At 42.5% G+C, this 21,287-nt stretch overlaps 1 protein-coding gene across 9 annotated transcripts in view; it reads left to right on the top strand.

Moving 5' to 3' along the window:
- The window catches only part of LOC144738869 (RNA-binding protein, mRNA-processing factor 2a-like), a 78,367-nt gene that overhangs the window by 10,900 nt on the left and 46,180 nt on the right, over positions 1-21,287 (top strand). For 8 of the 9 annotated variants that reach the window (XM_078621920.1, XM_078621913.1, XM_078621898.1 and 5 more), the window contains one exon: positions 18,997-19,074. In XM_078621920.1, coding sequence (XP_078478046.1) covers positions 18,997-19,074 — 78 coding nt within the window. Of the gene's footprint in view, positions 1-18,115; positions 18,184-18,996; positions 19,075-21,287 lie in introns of those variants that run through there. The other variant, XM_078621924.1, reaches the window with a different exon arrangement.

The raw sequence follows: 21,287 nt of genomic DNA, 5'->3' as shown, positions 1-21,287 counted from the left end.
CGTTCCCTACCCGTACCCTACCCGAAATGAGTGACAAACAGTTACTCACCAGTGACTCACGGCCTACCCGTACCCGGCCGCACCAGGGTCGCAAACGGCTACCCGTACCCGTACCTGGCCGGGTACGGGTAGCCGGGTATCGGGTAGGGTACGGGTATCGGGTACCCGATTGCGACCTCTGACACACACCCACGCGTGTGTGTTCGTATTAAAAGTGACGTGACAAATATGCGATGGAGGCTTTGTTTGTTCTTTTAGGTGCTTATGTCTGTTGTCATGAACGTGTGTAAACAAACTAATAAACGGCTCAGTCCTGGCTGAAACTTGAAAACCATTTATGGGCATTATGTGTGAAGCTAATGAAAGCCCTTCTATTAAAACCCCCACATAAATTACTCTTGCAAGGGCAAAGCAAGAAACACGGTGTTCCGAATGAAGCAAAAAATTGCCCAACATAGGGAATGGTCGAGATTGTGATAAATTGTTGTCGTCATCGGTTTGACAGCCCCGTGCTGAATTATGATGAACAATATGCACCTTCAACCCCGGTAGGACTTAGTTCAACATTCCTGGTGCTATTTTTTGCACAGACCGTTCGTTTCCATGCTGTTTTAAGGTTACGCTATCTTTCTGGCACTGGCCTGCGTTGGTATTGGCTGCCTCCATTGGTATTTTGCATTGTTACTACAACAAAGGTGCACGTTAAATGACGATAGTTCCTGTCGAATACAGTAGAACGCCTCTTGATCACTGCCTCGTAATCCCCAACGCTTTATTATCCCAGCGGCCTGTAATATTCACTCCCAATGATCCATGCCACATATTCTTTCTAATAAATGCGACTATCCATGTCCATCTCCAGATCACCGAATGGCTTCCTATTACAATATCTGCGATTTTTGTTTGCAGATAAGTGGAGGCGGGTGCAAATTCATCATATCTCCCAATAATTATCCGTGAGATGTTTTATTCTTGGATACGTCGAGTGAACCCGTGAATAACCCCTAACGATAACAGGATCTGTGATGTTCGCCCCCCACATTTCCTTGGATAAGAGGGCTCTTATTCTTAGGTTTTTTCGGTAAAGTCACCATGTAGGTAAAAAATTTAAATTAATAAAAGTAAAATAAAAAATTCACGACGTTTCGGAAGCAACACAAGCCTCCGTCTTCAGGTGGAACCGTCACAGCACGCTCGCTGTATCAAGTAAATGAGTCGTGAATTTTTTACTTTGTTTTATTTTACTTTTATTAATTTAAATTTTAACCTACGTGACTTTACCGAAAAAACCTAAGAATATGAATCATTGCAGTCACGAAAGCTTAAAATCTAGAAATGAGAGGGCTCTGTTGTTCCATTACGATTATTTGGGGGGGGGGGGGGGTAGGAGGGTTTTGGAGGTCATTCCAATATAAATAATGAGTTAATGAGTCCTTGGAGAATAAGCACCTTGGTGCTGAGTACGAGATGGTGATGTGCTACAATCGGAATGTGAGCCGTGCAGTGTGCACAGCATTGCGTAACCTGAACGCAAAGAGTTCACCAAGAGAATGGAGTAGCACCTGCAACCCGTGGCCTCTTTTATCGTTTTGGAGATGTTAAGTGCTACGCTGCATTGGGGAAATCTGAATTTAAGTTCAAGTTGTGTATCTGAAAACATTTGTTATCCAATGTCACATCCTGTCCGTGACAATTACACTATTTTTAAATTCGCAATTGTATGAGCCGCATCTGACCAAATCACCCAGAATAGGTCCGATGTCATCATATCTCGGAAGCTAAGCAGGGTTGAGTGTGCCGAGTGCTCGGATAGGTGGCAACCATGCACAAAGATAGGTGTCAAGGGCGTTTTACAAGAGAGGGCAGTGCAGGAAATGTATTATTGTTCTACCCCCCACCACCACCCCTCCTCCAATGTACTGTCCAGTGTGATGAAGTATCGTCAAATAATCCCAACGACCAACAACAGCACAGTAAAGTTACAGAAGCGCACAATTGTGCAACCTCAACTGCCTCGCAGGAGTCTCGTGCTCCTGCCACGCATTAGCAGAGCACAGGTACACAGGTGCACGCCTGGATGTTATAGCCTGTACTGGTAAAAGCCATCATAAACGCGTCGCGACTGGAACAGTGGAAACTAGAAAAAAGGTCGCTGCTTCAATATGCATGCAATTACCATAAATTACATACTCAACACAGGACACATTGAGCATGTAATAATATAACGTATGCATTAGATTTAACTTCAGAAAAAAAGTTAAATGTATGGGTTTACTAAATGTACTTACATTTAATTTCTATAACGACCATCGTTTAGGAGTTGAGCTATTGCGAGGGGCGCTTATTGTTTGTAATGCAGGCGTGGGGAATTTTAACTGCTGCACTTGGAATGGCATCACAGGGTCTGTACCATCCAGTTTTCAGCAATAATTAATCACAGGATGTATCAGGTGGTCATGGGAATTAAACTAATGTTGACTTCGTGGCCAGTGGACTAACCATTAGATTTTGGTCTGTGTACAATTTAAATTAGCACGAGACAAAACGGCAAGCTAACAGTGATATTGTCCAATTGGGATGGGTTTAGTCAAGTGATAGCAATATTTCCAACGTCAGAGTAAAGTGGTAACCGAATGCTATTCCAATGAGCAACCGGAGAACATACAGTGTTGCACGGTCTCTTGAGTAGCGTTGACATAAAGGGTTTAATGAGTGTGGTCATGAACTGTGGAAGTAATTCATGATCCACTTTGAAAACTGAGATTTGAAATCTGGTTTGTAGTTTTAGTTTTACGGTACTGAAATAGGGGTGCAATAATAATTGTTTCAACAATTGTGAACAATCCGATGACAATGAAACTAACAGCAGACAACATGCTTTATTCAATGCAACACTGGAAACACTCTCATGATCTGACACTGGTACATCATCCTCAGTTGGGCGATAGCTCGCAACGGCACACGGCGAACGCGCGACTGTTCCCCAAGTTAAAACGGCACCGTGTAATCAAAAGCGCAATCATAAATAAAATACGGCGCTGACATTTGTTTACGCTGGAACTTTCCTCTTTGCGAGAGATGTTATTTGTTTCCTTACGGGTGGCCGGAGGAATTGCCATAATTATTGAGGAGAAGAAACAAAAAATATGAACGTTCATTTTGGGGGGCAGTGGTTAGATTAAAAAAAACGAGTCGCTGAATTTTGATTTAAAGCTTTCGTGACTGCAGGGATTCATATTCTTGGTTCTTTCGGTAAAGTCACGTAGAAGGGAAGTAATAAAATAATACAAATATATTTATAATACAAAAATAGTAATATTTGCATTATTTTATTATTTTCCTTCTACGTGATTTGTAATACAAAAATATTAATATTTTTATTATTTTATTATTTCCCTTCTACGTGACTTTACCGAAAGAACCAAGAATATGAGTCGTTGAATGTTCATCAGCACACTCTGCTCCCTTTTTAGCCCGAGCGCCACTCATTAGTGCACGCGGAGCCGTCCTTGAGTCTCTGAACTCGAGCATCTGATACCTTTCAGCCATTGTTCTTTTCCCGTGGGGATGGAGTGTCATTGCCTTTTATGTTTAATGTATAGCTAATAAAACACGAGGCTATGGTTATTTTTGGAATGAAGCTAAGTATGGCACCAGTGCGCACTACCTAGTTTCGACATGTGGTGCAGAAACACGGTCGTTAATGGGGGAAATATCGAACGAGGACGGAAACGTGCACCAAAAGCGGCGTGGCAAAGACCAATGCTTGGGGAAACAAGAGGCGTTCGTGGATTCAAGAATGCGCACGTGTTCACTACATCTTCCAAACTCTCAAGACGAGTCGGCTTGGGCACGATGTGTTGCTAGAAGGGATGGTGGACGATGGTCAACAATAACAACGGGAAGGAATGGAATTTGTCTGGGACGATGCATGCCGTGTTAGATGGAATCATGAAATCAGTTTTTGCGTGCAGGTGCGGTGACAACTTGGAAGGCTTACCGTCCAGCAGTGGATTTGGCATGGTCGATTATGGCGATGGCATTTGTATGTGGGTTGTAAGGAAGTAGAATGTCCTTCGTCGTAGTCTACGGTCTTGTAAGTCAACTCGGGCTGCTGCAGCGGTTAGCCAGAGCTGTCTATTGTGTTTTGATGATGTAGTAGCGTGGCCCTCGTTAATTTGCGGTGGTTCCATGTGTTTCACTCCTTTCAATGCATACTCGAGTGTGACAGCCCACACGTGCCACTTCAAGTGCAGAAACTAAACTCTTCACGGTAACATAATCTCAGTTGCTCATTTCAATTGAATTCAACGTCCTTTATGTGGAGATGTGTTTAGAGGCAGTTAACAAAATATATTTTTTACGGGGGAAATATTAATAATGAAGTGTCAAACAAATTGCTTCTTTCGATAAGTTCGTCATGATTTAAAGTAGCGATTTCATTAATATTGTTTTGCTTTACCGTGATGTTAGTCGTCTCTAGTGGCTGGAGGGGGTCACGTGAACCCATTTTGTACAACATGAATCCATAAAATTTGACCCTTACACAATATGATGCATGTATTGTGAGAATAATGAACATTAATGGATGATTGATGAATTCATTACACCCCTATTGAAAAGACAAGATGTATTATTATGTTTGCTAATTATTTCCTTTGCTTTCGCATTTTTACCTCGATCATAGGTCGCATGCGCAATGCGCATAAATTTGCTGAAATGTCACGATGTCTCACTGCGCTGTGATGTGACATTTATTCGCACTTAATTCACTCAGTTTGACGAAATTGTCACAACCGGAACAAATAGTCGACAGTGGTTGGTGAATATAAACTGTGTCGGTGTCGAGAAATCTCACATGTTACTGCAGATTTTGAGGATTTTGAGAGAGTTTAATCACCCAGCCCCCCAACATCATCCAGAAACCCACAATAATCAAATAACATGCCAACGATACTTGAACATATCAACAATCAAAGGGTGTCACAACAATACTCTTCCGCCATCCAGGAGGAATCATGTTTCAAACAGATTTTACAACCAGCGTGTGTTTCTGTCTTACAGTAGCACATTCACAGCATATATATTTTTTTCACAGTGGCAGTGTTTTTTCCCCTCCATCACCGCCACCCTCATCAGTTTTACACAATCGCACATTCATCAGAGACTGACATCCCCTTCGAGGTTAGACTTTTGTCTCATGTTAGCGCCTCGCCTTTGGTTGCTTCCCAAAGCATCAACTTGCGCGCTCTATCGAAACAAGCTTCGAATCAGTCTTGAGGACCTGCTTGGCTCGGCCTGATAAGTTTTGTCCATCAGACACGGGGGGATCCTCTTCAGTGACCTCTGTATGCCAGATTTCTGAAAGGCTTAAAACAAATAAGTAATATTTAAAAATACTCTTTTAAAAACACGCTTTAATGAAATGTACCGTACGAGTAATGGAAGAACTCCACGCCATAACGTAAGGGGCCTTTGTGATTTACAGCCAACGTCAGTTGACCGTGGACAATTAGACCCAAGGCGAAACATAACATATAAAAAATATTTTAAAAAAAATTAACGATAGAATATAGTATTGTCATGAGTATGACATACATATACCAAGTTTGCAGTCGATACCACATTGGGAAGTGGGTTAAAACTGAGTTTAAAGATTTGAGGATACGACAACAGACAGAGTTGAGGATACAACAGACAGTGAGTTAAATAAAAGCGTGTAAAATACAGATTTCCTTTGCTTTATACGGGTTCGGTTTGTGCTATTTCGCATACCTGCGTTTAACCTATTTCTGCCCCAAAATGTGTTCACACGTGGCTATGAGGTCGGAGGTAGAACCACAGTGTGTGTGTGTGCTGTACGCGCTACTCAGCAGGCAGATGTCTTGTGCTGTTTCGCTTTGTGCTCCCTGCTTTTGGAACGCACCTAGTACCGTATAAAGCGAGGGAAACTTTTCCTCTCTTATTCGACATATAAGTATATTCCCTGTAATGGGCTCCGTCTGACTTACTCAGGTATTGCTTGACAAGATGCCCATGAATGCTGCCGGCTTGCCTCGGAATAAACAAAGCTGTAGCTGCTCCATCGCTCCGCCATAATGTAAAGATAATAATTTGTCATACCTGGTCTTATATTTAAAACCTGTCTTCCCCTCCTCGAAATCGAGCTTGGGTAACAAATTCTCATAATTTCTTCAATTACCTCATCCCATTATCTCACTGCCTTGCATAGTTCCTTGTAGAATCTGCAGATATCGTTTTTTTAACGTCTGCTTTGGGCTTATCTCCCGGTCAATCAACAAGCCGTAAAATCCAATGACCTTTTGACCCCAGCAACAAAAGTAAAAAAAAATTCAATCCTACGTCAGAGTTTGGCAGAGAAACCACCCGGAATGCTCCCCCCCCCATGTCATCAGATCTGGGAAGCTATGCAGGGTTAAGCCTGGACAGTGTTTGGATGGCTGACCACCATGCATAGTTGGCTGTGAGGCTACGTGGTGGGCAGAGTTTCGAGGTGAGCAGTAGAGGGCATTTCCGTAATATCAGAATCAGAAACTTGAATCAGACTGGAGGAATCCGATGAGCTATGAAGCTCTTTTTAGCAGATGTCCAGAATGGGCGGGTCAACAAGTTGCAACAGCAAACAATACCAAAAACACGATAGGAGTGAAAAATAGAGAATATAATTATTATATAAGTCCGATTTATCGAACTTGGGCGAGGTAGCAAAAGCAACAAGATAATCCCAGACCACACAGCATCGCTGTACTGTAATGCTGTGTTCCCATACCTTTACTCCTTGTCTCACGTTGACCAGCCCGGGGAAGTACTATTTAGTCAAAATAACTCCTATGGCGTGTGATAGCACGACACGCCATAGGGAGGCCCTCATCCTGCAGTGAATTGACCAAAGGGCTGTGTGTCTCCACTCACACGGTTAAATTGTTACAGTTCATCGAATTGTAAATCCTTGTAATGGTAAATTCTTTAATTTGAAATCTGTGATAGTATTGAAAGGGATGTTTCCACTAATCTGACGCCTGCAGTATTTGGAGTTTGCATGTTCTCCCCGTGGCCTCGTAGATTTTTCTCCCAGGTCCTCCGGTTTTTCCCTCCATAAATAGAAACATTCGGTTGTGTATATTGTATGTACAGTGAACTTCTTTTGCACCGTATGTAACCAACCGTGCTAATTGGAGGTGCTATAAAATTCCACACTTCGTTGAGCAATCATTTGTGGCCAGGTCACTTCTGAAAAAGAGCTTTACAGCTCTGGCACTCACCTGGTAAACAAAACATTAATAATGCAAAGCTTGAGCCAATCATATCAGATTATTGGTCTTAACCATGCATTTTAAACAAATATATTTTGGTGGGTGGGGGGGGGGAAATTTCAGATCAATTTAAAGGCTGTTTTAAAAGTGATTTGCTCATGAAAAACACACATTACATCCACGACCGCACAAAGCTACATTTAATTTCCATTTAAAAGCTGTGAAAAATGAATTTGACTTAACCTCTTAAGCATTGTGATAATTAAGCATCCTGGCACTTGTTCGTTGCAGTATTTGACCACAGTAATAAGTGCTAATCAATGGATAGCTTCAGTGCCAAATGGAGCAGCAACTCGTATGTAGGGCACAGTGTCGAATATAAAGATGGGTTTCCGAACACGCAGAAGGCAGGCGCTGTGGTGCCCTTTAGTTGCCGTAGTTTGAACTTTTGAACACATCGGTGATATCGAGGAATGATGTGCAAGCGCCAACAACTCAGGGGCGTATTGATGCATCAATTCATTGATCGTTACCGATTCTCTGGGCCCACGATACACGCATAAAATCACAAGCCTGATATAATCAATGTGCTTCGATTTGTATATATGTTGTATGTAATGGTTTTTTTTACGTGACCCCTTGGCCTGGAGCTGCAAGGGACCGCTACTTTCACCACAATGTTAGCAATCGATTCTTGAATCAATTCTTGGCCCCGAATCATGACAATTTATCACATCCCTGGGAGAGGATGATTTGTCACGATCCTATCTGCAATCCCCCTCCCTTCGCCTTCCCTCTCTCCCTTCCGCCCTCCCGTCCGCCCGCTCGCCTGCCCACCTATTAGCCTGCAAAACTTTAAAAAAAATTATGCAGTATAATTCATACACTCAAAATATATGTACAGTATACAAATTCTGCTTGTGGGAATGGATTATGTCAGATTTGTACAAAGGAAATACATGGCAATGTTTCTTTAAGGCTCATTGGGTGAAGAAACCCGTACAAATGAAACTACAAACAACAAACAAAATACTATAGTGAAAACAGAACTGGAGAGTAATCGATTTTTTTCATCGAATCTCTACCCCAACATTGTGATAATTCGTCGAATTTCTTGAGGATTATTACATGCCCACATTAATACATTCTGTACACAACGGGCAGTCACAATCTTTTGATGCCACGATTCTGTATTGTTCCACCTACAACTCTCCACCAATTTAAATGAATGAGGTGTCATTTCAAAGCTTATTTTAAGTAGTTTTTGCAAAAGAGGTTGAAATGACAATTTTTTTTTTATCTCCAACCCGATAATTTGGCTAATTCACATTATCGCTCTGGTGCGGCTTATTGGCTCCACTATTTACAATCACTCCCTATTGCAGGAACCCCTGTTTGAAAAATCATATAACAGCATGGATGGGTGCGTACAGGGGACAGGAAAAAATAATGTATTCCTGTTGATTCTCAATGGACTTTCCACTGCAGCAGATCTCCGATCGTCCTATTGCCCGCAGCAGCTGTAGGGTCCAGTTAAACTCATCCACGGACTCCTTTTTGCTTATCATCTGCGATTATCATCCGTGACTTTTCCCATAAATTTGTGCGCATCGTCATCCTATTATCCGCGCTTTTTTACGTGGATAAGAGGAGTCGCATGGTAAATGCATCCTTTTATCCGTGGGTTATGCACAATTTTTACCCTGCGGATAAAATGGAGTAAAATTGCAGATAATAGGATCTGTGATATTGATCCCCCATATTTCTGCAGATAGGAGTTTTCCCTTAGTATGATGTTATGATTAGGTTATGACGTGTCACCATGTTGACATATATGTAAACGAACATGTAAGTGTATTTGATAAGATTATGTATTATATCACGTGATGTTAAATAGATGCTCAATGTTATATTTCCATATATAACATACTGTATTACAGCACTGCACTAATTATGTTATGCATGATACATTGTATGGACATAAATCCTGAAGGTGATAAATGCTACAATATTATGAAGCAAATGAAATGAGTATACGTGGTTACAAAATGAAAATAATTTTGTTCCCACCGGTAATACTCGCAGAACTGTATTCCCTCGTTATTCACGAACTTGCTATCTGCGATTTTGGGTATCCGTAAATAGTGTCGAGAAAGAAAGTGGTGATGTAACGTGATGAGAATTATTTAAGGTAATTCAGAAAAAAGATACATTTTCATAAGCCAATGTCATCCTTGACATGTGCTGTTCCCGAGCATCTCCGGAATGTATCCCTCCCGAATGACGAGGGCATGATTGATACGATATGAAAGGAAAGTATTTATTATTGTTAATGAGTGAAACCTGCACTATGAAACAGCGCTGATCTCACAAGCGAACCTGAACCGAACACTTAAAATATAGTACCCCCTCTGATCCACTGTGGTTCTCATTGCTTGTTCGCGCCACTCCTAGAGGAAGGACCTTCACCACAGAGATCTGGAGGGTGTTTTGGCCCACCCTTCCACAATGGCCAGACGTCTTGTAAGAGGTGGGAGTATCCACACTTTACCCCACCACCACACCGGTGAACGAGCGGTATTTTTTTTAAACATTTGCCCATTGTTTCAACTCCCATGTGGGGATCACGAGTCCGGGGGTGCTAACCATTACGCCACCGTCTCTCATCGAGGAAGAACAAGGACACAAACGCCCCCCGAAGTCAAAAACCCAGTGACCAGATATATTGCACGGCAGAGGTGCGTTACATGTATGGCAGTCGCTCGTAAGCGGGGCTCTATTGGCGAGCATCTTCAGGGCTTCCCTGCGGTGTAGCCAGGTTTTGTTCTTCGTGGGTACGATCGGGGGGGGGGGCTTTTTTTTTTTACTGCGTAAGTGGGTCGGCATGCGTGCTGCTGCAGGTGGCCGGAGATGGATTCTGTTTGTGCTCGGGCCCCAATTGTGGCGGGTTGCACCAATTAAGTCGGCGGTTACTTTGCACCGCTCGGCTAATTGAAGTTAAAGGGTGACGACGGTGGTTGTTGAGGTCCGTGCTGTGTTTTAATTGGGAGTTTTTTTGTACATTTCTTAGTCTGCGGGTACACGGATTTTCGGATTGCTCTCTTGATGTCTTTCCGGGATCTAGCACAAAAAGGTCGGAGGTAATGCGGAACAACAGGCAGCAGAGCTAAAAAAGACACCAGAGAGCCGTGCAGCACAATCTCGGGTCAAGTCTCGTTTATTTGTTTCACCAGTTGAGAACTCACGAGTCTCATTTGGAAGAGTGATCTGGGTCGTGAAAATGACACAAAAAGGCAAAAAAAAGTCAACAAAAATAAGTAAATAGAAAAACTAAAACCTTGAAAACCTTCGTAGGATGAGATAAGTAGAGGACGTTGATTGGTTGTTCACCTGTGCTAAGTTAAAGTGTGGGTGACACGAGCCACTCTTAATTCACCACATGGCAGCCCCTCCCGGTGAGTTGGAAGAAAACCCGTCGGTTAAATAGCGTGGCACTGCTTGCTTCTCTACCTCTGTATAATTTAGGGTATGTATATACAGCTGTGCACACTCCACGTGTGAAATAAGTACACCTATTGTGCAAACGTGGAGCCGTTTAATTAGCGGTATCCCGTGTACACCATCTATTTTATTGTTAGTTTCTAGCCGCATTTGGTGTCACTCGTCTAATCAAGTTTGAAGTTTCCCCCTGCTCAACAGAGCAACGGGGGAATTGCTGTGTGTTAGTCGTCTTCAGACAACTGTTGAAACTCTACATTCTCATGATGGGGGGCCAGATGTATTTATAGACAGCCCACTGAAATAATGCGAATACATTATCGTGACAATAACATTTTCACTTTCAAGCCTCTCTACACGTGGTTCACAAATCTCAATTCACTTATTAAATATTTCAACACTCTGCCAATACATGTTGTCCAACACAACTGCTCTGCTTTCCTTATGACATTCAACGACGCGTAGGCTCAGACAATTGACATCCAAGTCCTATATATGTATGGTCGTTTAGAAATTGGTGAGGTGTATTTAAATGAATCGCCCAGTATTATTCGCAAATTTCAACTCTCTAGCCCTTCTGGAACTTCACTAAAATTGACATCAATTGCTCGGCCACATGCATCTACAGAATAACTTTATTCGGTACCTACCCAGTCATAAATTCCTGCGAGTCGGTTGGCTATCCACCCTGAAGTGCTCCTCTCTATATGAGGACAACTGCGAGCCAGCCCTGCTAAAGTTTGCATCGGTCGGTTGTTAAGGCACAATCATCGTTGTGCAATTGGGTACGTACCCATTAATCAAACCCCTAACAGTCAGTCTATTGGCTGTCCCTCGCTAAAGCGTTCTTCTCCGTGAGTGCAGCTGTGAGGCACGGCAGGCAAGCCTCTTCACCCAGTCTGGAGCGAGAAGGAAATTGTCCACACAGTGGTTGTCTGCCACCTCGCCTCGAGACCCAGCCTGCCATTAGTGGTAACACTCAGTGCCTCACGGCAAAAAGACCCTGGCTTCTATTCCCGACTCAGGTGCTCCTCGATACAGAGTTTGTTTTCAACTTTGTTTCGCATGGGTTTCCTCCAAATTCTCCACTTTCCTCCCAAGGCAAAAAAAACCCAAACATGTTATGTAACTGGTATTGGCCAAAAAATATCCAAACGATGAAACTTTACCTGCAAATGACTATTTATAGATGAGACATTGCAACATTGTCCCCGACTGAAAATAAAACTTGGGAGGATCCTCCTGAAAAGGATGAAACTCACTGGAGCTATCTCGAGTAAACGAGCCGAACTTAATGATGGAGCAACATTTTCAAGTGCAAAGTGTACAGAGAAAGGAATTAATTACCAATTGCTAGTGGATTTGAATAGCTAATCTTGCACTATTGTGTAATTTGGAAGTGAAACTGCATAGCAAAGATATTTATTTATTTATTAATGGTGGAAGATGAAAATAAGTGTTTAGAAACTACATTCCCTCTGTCCTCCATATGTTTCAGGTTTCCGTATTTAGAAATGAGCACTTGTATGAAGCATAATTAATGTGATTTATGTCGTCATTAAAAAGATTTGTTATGAAAATAAAACACTACTCAGAGCTGTAGGACAGGAAGCTGACAGAAATATTTGGAATTAAATTTAGGAAATTCCAAAATCAACATTGTTCATTTCAACATCGCCTGCCGCTAAATTAGAAACAAACGGAAAATGACAACTGAGTTGTTGTCACTAGTACCCACTACACTGATACGCAGATCTGGTAGATGGCTTAAATGGTGTGTATTTTGTGAATCAAAAAATTAAGTAGACAAACACATTTTGACTTGAACCGGTGTACAGGTGTTTACCATGTATATGTGGCAGGATGACACTCATTTAGCAGCAAATAATTCGTGGCAAGCTGCACAAAAATTGGTAAAACTGATCATTCGTGAGTCCACGATGGCTCAGCAAGGAGAACCATGTTTTTTTACAAATATTCACGTGACAGGAAACAAACTTGCAAGGTCCTCAGTCAGTCAGGCAGTCCGATGACATTGTTTCTGATGACATTGTCAGCCCATGACATTGTATCTGTTGGAGAATTTTTCAGGCATGAAGTAAGGACAGCTCTTTGATGCGTGTGTTTTTGGTTTGCACCCTGTGTTGTTCGTGCATGATGTCTGGCATTTCGCAGCAAGGTGCTGAGAGCTTCATTCTTAAATTCCTGGAGAAGCTCTCAGCACATGGAGCCAAATGGGGTGCCATGGTGGGGAGATGTTATCTCCCTCCCCTGGTATGCCCGAGGTCGTGGGATCGATCCTGACTCTGACGCCTGTGTATTTGGAGTTTGCATATTCTCTCTGTGATCGTGTGGATTTTTCTCCGGGTCCTCCAAATATTCCCTCTACATTTAGAATCGCCATGCGTATAGAGTATTTGGCTGCTATAAATTTCCACGTGATAAGCCACTTCGTTGATTTATCATTTTGTGGCCAGGTCGCTTCTGAAAAAGAGCTACATAGCTCAGTGGCCTTTGCCTGTAAAATAAAAGTAGTGAGTTACGTAGTTTTTAGTCATAAATGTCAGACATCATGACGTATAATTGGCGGTAGTTTCGTCATAACAACACATTGGAAAGTTATTCAGCACAAGTGCGAAAACCTACGCTGTCTTATTACACAAGGACCTGCGTTACATAAAATGAAACCGAATCTCCAAAATGGCATATACACAGTACAGTAATATGTATTACAGTACTTTAATTCATTAAACATCTAAATAGAGGAACATCGCAAGACACTTCACCGAATGAACGTAAACACGGCACGCGCAAACAAAATAAAGCGAAAATAAGAATGGCAAATAACAATATACGTGAGATCGGTGTAGTGGTGAGAACAAAGCATCTTTTTACGGACAGCTCTTTCAGATGAGATGCAGTTTGTTTATTGCACCAGTTGAAAGGTGGGCTTTATTGGGCCCCTTTTGCTTCGTGTGACGACGGTCCAAGGGTGAGATCAAGGCGCAGGTGGCAGTGAAACACTTGAAAGGATTATCGCTTCCTTATTGCACCCCGTGGCATTTATGATCACAGCATCTTTGAATTTTGTTTATTATAAACAAGATGCTATTCATAGTCTGCCGGCTTTTTCCGCGTATACAGTTTGGCGTGTCTTGTGGGCATTTTATACTGTATGCCGTATTTACTTTATATTGATAAGCAATTAGCCGGTTTGTTTATAGCAGTTAGCCAAAATGTAATTACATCTTCACCCGAGTGGATTACAGCCCTTTGTCAAGCCACTGCTGGGTGAAGGCTTCGTATTGGTCATGTGCAAGGGGGTCGACAACCAAAATTAAACAAGAAGAGCCATTTTTTGTTCTAATCCGGTCAAAAAAAAAACCCTTCAGTATTTCAAGAGCCGCAATGCACGTAGATACGAGACGATGGTCCTTAATAAAATAACGTCACGAGGAAGCAGTCCTCATAAAGAGCCACAGCATGCGGCTCCGGAGGCTCGGGTTTTGCCGACCCCTTGGTCACGGGGGTTCGCTTGAACAAACTCCCACCACACTGGTCAGTGCGAGTCGGTCTCCACTCATGTTAGCCGTGGCGATAAATTACACTTCAGTTTGCCGAGTGCACAGCACGGTGCGACAGCGACTAACATTTATGCCTAGTTTAAGCCAGATTGCCTGGGAGGAAATGGGTATGGTTTTCGACCGACTCGCTTTTGCTTACCACTGAGCACCCTATGACCTCCAAGTAAACTATTAAACTTTTTTTTAGTTTACCAGGAAAAGCCCACTGTGGTTTATAGCTCTTTTTCAGAAACGACCTGGCCACAAATGATAGCTCAACGAAGTCGCTTCTCATCACATGGACATTTATAGCAGCCAAATACTCTAAAAGGTTATGTTTGTAAATGTGGAGGGAAGAACTGGAGGACCTGATGAAAAATATATGCGATCACGGGGAGAGAAAGAGACATGCAAACTCCAAATATACATATTATATGGTTCTTTTGGTAAATTCACGTAGATAGAAAAAAATAATAACAATAAAATAATAAAAATACAAATTAAAATTAAGTTAATAAAAAATATAATATCACCGTGATTTTGATTATTCTTTTTTATTCACTTTTATTATTTTATTGTTATTATTTTTTTCTTCTTCTATCTACGTGACTTTACCGAAAGAACCATAGAATATGAATTCCTGTAGTCACGAAAGTTTTCAGCAGAAATCCAAATATACAGGCAGGCATTAGGGTCGGGATTGAACCCAGGACTCGTCGAGGGAGTGACATCCCGCCACTGTGTACCCTCATCACAGTCCCCCTAAGACCCAAGAATATAGACACTAAGTTGGGAAACCCTAGAATCTAGTAGCATATATGGCTTTATTTGAGGCATTTGTTCATAGAAATGAAAACATCTGATAATAGTCAATACTGTTTTATTGAATCATGCAAATAACTCTCCAAGTGAAACATTTCAGCAAATGTAGCGTATGGCATTTTAAACGATTGTTATAGATTCCCTCCCAAGTGTTTGTTTTATTTTATTCAGTTAAGAAAAAATATATATAAATAATAAGTAGGTTTTTATTTGTTATTTATATATTAGCTATTTCTTCTGAACGGGTGCATCTTTCGCTGATTCATAGTGTTTTGCACGAAATGCCCAACAATCCTAAGATTGTTGTTGTTGTTGTTAGCCTCTAACTTCCCACTGTTGGGTACAGGTCTCCCCGGATGCTATCCCTTCCTTCCCTCCGTTGTTGTAGTTGTTGTTGTCTGGTAGTGGCCTCAGAAATTCTTTGATCTCGCTGCTGCCATCTTTTGCCTCTGTTTTCCTTCCAATGCTTTTCTCTCGGTATGCAGTCCGAAGTTAATTTTGGCTATGGAGATTGATATGACGCTTTAAATATTTATGTCACTTTTTCACCAGCTGCACGTTATTGTTTTTTTCTTCCCTCGGACGTTTTTGTTAAAACAACCTACGCAGATTTCCGCATGCGTGAGTTAAAGTACCCCTCGGGGTGGTTGCAGTCGGCTTTTAGAAGGAGCGCTTTAAAAATTTATATAAGGAAAACTCCCGTTGTTTAAAGGTCACGCTCGCTTACAAAATGCCAGCGTGCTGGTGCTGAGGAGTGCGGATTAATGTTTAGCAAGTTGATGGGTTTCTGTTAGCGTTAATGGGAATCACACGAGCGCTCGGCACCATTATTGCAAGTGGATCATTTACTGAACTCCAATTTCGTGGTATGATTCCTAAGGGCAGTGTTGGGCAACATCATCGTCATCCAATCACTGCATTACAGGCACAACCATTTTGTCAGTCCACTGCTGAATGGAGCACTGCCCGAACTGTGCAGGTCATGGAGGTTATTTGACCATACTTCACCGTCCTGATGAGTGCAGATTAGTGAAGGCGGAGAGCACTCTTCTCTGCCAACCACCACGGTAGCGAATGTAAAATGAGCATTTTAGCGGAGAGCAACATTCATAATCGAATGCGTTGCATAATATAGTCGTGCCATTTATTTAACAATGTAAATTATTTACCCAGGAAAGCCTCGCACAGTCTCAAGACACTTCTTCAGGGATCTTTGGCCCATTGCGTTTGTGAGTGGCACGTGGAGGAAACCAGGGAACTCATAAAACCTCCACACATACGACGAGTAACACCCAACACTGACATCTCCTAGCCATCTCGTAGCCCTGGGCCTACCTCACCTGGCAAGCCGATATATTGTCCTTGCTAGATTCTGAGCATATGGTGGAGGGATTGACATAAACTAGCTAAATATTTTTTTCAAGCAGGGCTATAAAAATTACCGATTGCAGATGATTGGTTCATTCACTCAGATATGTTTTATCACCTCTGTCCTCACGTGTGCCGCTGGAAGGGAAGTGATGGGCAGGGCTTGGCGATATCAATATCACCGTTCTCGTCACGCTGGGCATGTCTTTGAGGGAGTTTCGTGCCTTTGTGAGGAAGAGTGTTGGGGTGGCCACCTTTTCAAGAGGCCCCTCGAAAAAATAAAGTAGACTATTAAAATGTTGAGTCCATGCAAATCACTTAATCGAATAATTACCGCAGCTCCAAAGATGTTGTTGATGGCCGTAGCCTTTGCTGAGCTCATCTAAGAGGTATGCGTTTCCAAAGCAATTGCTCACAACACACTAGCAAGTGCCTTAAAAGGGCGACCATGTGAAGAATGATCAAAAACACCCATTGGAAGGCCTTTATCTAGGAGTGTATTGACAAAAGGGCTGAGAATTATTATTATTATTCATGTATGATGTGCATGGTTTTTGATACAACTTGACCCTGAATTTTGACAGTGCATGGTGTGCAGGCCCAGTCATGTTTCTCATCTTTAATAAAAAAAAAATCATTGTTTTTATAATTTTGCTTTGTCCATTCACTTTAATAGAACTCTAGCGTAGCATTTTCATATAATGTTCATAAATGGTAAATAAAGCAACACATGTTTACGTGCATTGTTCAATGCCTACATTGTGAGTGTATAAATACACTTACATTCTATTAATTGTTAAAAAAATTTAAAATTTTCTACCTACGTGACTTTACCGAAAAAAACAAATAGTATGAATTCCTGCAATCACGAAAGCCTCAAATCAAGATTACACTTTCATTGCCGAATCGATGCGTTGGTTCACACCTAATTGTCATGGTAAGAGTAATGGTAAACGTACATGAGAGTGTTTTAACTCTGCTCGATCGCTTGCCTAGCCTTGTTGCTTCGCCGTGTGCATGATAGCAATATTGACAGGGGAGCCTTTCAGCAGAATGTATGCCTACGAGTGGGTAAACTTAAAAAAATCTTTAATAATATATATTACTTCACTCGTGCTGTTTGGTCCTGGCCGCTTGGCAATTTGAGTCTGTGCTCGGCAGCTTTGGTTTGAATTAAATAAAAAATCTGAACTCTGAGGCATTGAAGGTGAGATCTAGGGCTGTCTGCTTGAAAGCAAGGCGGCTTTGCTTGAAGCGGATCGTAGATATCACTTGACGTTTCACTTTTTAAAGAAAGTTACAAAAAAATTATAACATGTAATTTTCTATATATATTGTGTCATTCATGCTAATTGTATCTCGAAATGCTTAACATTTTGATCCACCATACAAACGTCTTAAAATAGAAAAATAACTTCATAAAAAAGCTAAAATAACACCACGGATAAACATCATCAACCACTCGAGCACCCGACATCCAAGGAAGTCCAGGCAAAAACCATCGCATTCATTAGATTTCGTAGAGCATTGTGCATTCAAATAGCAACCCAACACACTGAACTTCATGAAACCCTTGCACATATCAGCTTCCTCTTTCCGTGTCCATCCACCAAAGTCGAACGTCCTTCAAGTGGCAAGCACATCCTCAGCGCACGCAGGTGGCTTGCTGCAAGATCTCACACGGTGCAGGGGCCTCCCTTGGGCAGTGGGCAGACCGAGATGAGTCGCACGGTCGGCCTCTCATAGCCACAGTAGTCGTAGCTCTCTGGCTGTATGGAGCACCGCCACGTGGCCAGGTTGGATCTTAACCTGTCAACTTGTGTGCGAAGTCGGTTCAGAGTTTTTCATGGGGGTCCACCCCGTGATTCCTCCCGTGGGGAGTTGTTCACTCGGCCTTGTTGCCCACGCTGATCGTGGCTGTTAACAAGAACGTTCTAAAGTGTGATTTGAGTGTTGAAATGGAGATGATCAGACGACGTACGTGCAATGGGAGTGCATTTCCATGCAGATGAAGCCGCAATAGAGAAAGCACACCGGCCAAAGGTCGCTCACTTCATCTTTGGTGTGACTCGCAACTCACGACGAGATGAGCAAAGGAGTCTAGTTGGGGTATTCAGAGAAATTGGAGGTGGATATTCTTTGAAAGGCAGTGCAATTATGACTTGCATATAAAGAGACTACCAAGGGAGAAACTCACACGTGAAGCATCATTCATTGTGTCATTTATAACCTGTATCAATTTCTTCTCATACATCACTATTCAGGTGCATACTTACAATTACGGTGGTGACAGACGTTGATGATTCATATAATACTGATAACATTGGAAAGGTTCATTCAGATAGCGATGCAACATCTGTCATAACATAGTGTGCTCGACATGGGATGTGTTCATAACCAATGATAAAAGTATAACTGTCGCATTAACTTACACACCGAATTTCAATGTGATCTTTTTTTTTGCATGTCAGGTTCGCACCCTGTTCGTGAGTGGGCTGCCTATGGACATTAAGCCCAGGGAACTCTATCTCCTCTTCCGACCTTTCAAGGTAAATGACTTCTCATGATGATTTTATGTTGTTACCATGGTGTCACAGGAAGAGATGGGTGCTTCACTGATCGCTCCACATCAAAACGATGAATTCTGTGAATAGCCCTGGACTGAACCTACACATCTACTTGCATGATGTGGTTGGGTAGCGCTGATGGTTGTCGAGAGCTCTTGACTCACAATGCTAAGGTTGTGTATTCAAACCTAGGGCGAGGGTTGGCTACGCCAATTCTAAGTCCAGCGCCGCAGTGGCGAGATGTTAACTACCTCGCATGGGCAGCAGGAGGTCGTGGGTTCCATCCTGACCCCTGACACCTGTATATTTGGAGTTTGCATGTTCTCCCCGTTGTTGCATGTATTTTTCTCCGGGTCCTCCTGTTTTTCCCTCCACATTTAGAAACGTGCGTTGAGAGTATTTGGTTGCAATACATTTCCACGTGATAAGCCACTTCGTTTCAGAATCATTTGTGGCCAGGTCGCTTCTGAAAAAGAGCTATATAGCTCAGTGGGCCTTCCCTGGTAAAATATTTATTTTAGATGCCCCATTATCGGAATGCTTGGATTAAACTGTCTGCATCCCTGCCATGTTAATGTGGAATTTCCACTACTGTCAAAGGGTAGCAACAATAGAGCTAGTGTCTCCCAAGTGCACGTTTTTGGATGGAGACATTGACTCGTTGAAATGGTGAAAGGAATTTTGATAAATCAGCAAGTGGCCCCATAATATATAGCCTTAACTTTTGTACTTACACTCGCTTTGGCTGGACTTGGCACTGAGAATAAGAGGCATCTAGGATGGAGGGAAACTGCATTCTGCAGCTTAAATAATTTTCTCTGCATTCGACAGAGTCATCGATTATATCCTGTGGTATTTTTGTCCAAGGCTTTTTGACCATTGAGCATGAGCAGGAGCTCTTGGGTTGCTGCCCCCTCCCATCCCTATATATTTTGTCTTTACCCCAGGCACCAGTTTCACTTGAAATGGAGCAAATAATTGAATAATAATACAAATAATTCAACATGCACTGGTATTGTTGTACGACATCACTCTTTCTTCAGGTCTTTGTATGTCTCTCTGCCTCACTCCAGCTTCGTGTCTCATCTCTATGACTCTCTGTGCCTCTCTTATTCATTGCTTTGTCTCTCCCCACGTCGGTTTCACCTCCATATTAGGGTTGCCACTTTTTTTCACAAACCAAACGCGGACATATTTGTCAGTCGGTCTATAAAAAGAACCAATGCGCTACACTGCAATAAAGTTCAACACAATAGCGCCACCAGATCTCGGTACGAATCAATTCCTGCAGATGCCAATTTCCAGACTGTCCCAAGTAAAACCCAGACAGGTGACAACCGCATTCCGCATCTCAGTGTTTGTCCCTCGCTATATATATGTATCCTATTTTCTCAATGTGTCTGTGTGAATGTATGCATTCCTTGCGGTGGTGTAGCGGTTAGCACACTGCGCTATGAACCCAGCGACCCGAGTTCGATTCCCGCTCACGGCTAACACCAGTGACAATTATCTGAACCAATCCTGGGCCTCCCCTAGGTCGACTCAGTTTCAAATGAGTACATGGTGCGGTGTGTTAACATCGCCACTGGAGAGACAAAGGCGGTCGTGTGTGGTGCTGGCCACCCACCCTCTCGTATACCGTGCCAGCCTTCATAGGTGCTCGCGAACAGCACTTGCCCAACAGTCTGTTGCAGGCTAGACGGGGGATCTTTGTCTTATTCCTTCTTGTCTCTTTTTGTCTCTGTTTCCCTCCTGTTTTTGCTGCTCGCCTGGTCTCTCTGTGCTTGTGTCTCTTTGTCTCTCCCTCGTTGTGTATTCTGTCTCGGTGTGTCTCCTTCTCTGTGTCTCTCGAGCAGTGACCCCCCCACACACCTTATCCGCTGCCCCACCCACTTTCGCTTTTTGCCTCTCCCACCACCACTCCCCCTGGGCTGCATCCGCCAAAAGTGATTTCACTCCACCACCTATGACAGGAAGTGCGCTTTGTTGTGAGTGCCAGTGATGGAAACACATTACACTCTGCAAATGTCACAAGCGGCACCGACAGAGGAGATGTTATTGTTTTTCTATCGTAATAAGGTGTAAAGTAAAAGAGAACCTACCTTTTTAATTTAATAAAACATAAATAATAATGCCACTCTTGCAGCGACCAGGTTTATGTTCTACAATGCTATCTCCAGCGATTAAAGCGGTGC

Source organism: Lampetra planeri, chromosome 3 (genome assembly GCF_965212315.1).
Source record: "Lampetra planeri chromosome 3, kcLamPlan1.2.h2, whole genome shotgun sequence".
Lineage (NCBI taxonomy): Eukaryota > Metazoa > Chordata > Hyperoartia > Petromyzontiformes > Petromyzontidae > Lampetra > Lampetra planeri.
The sequence above is the reverse complement of the archived record's forward strand: the minus strand, read 5'-3'. Positions and strand labels throughout refer to the sequence as shown.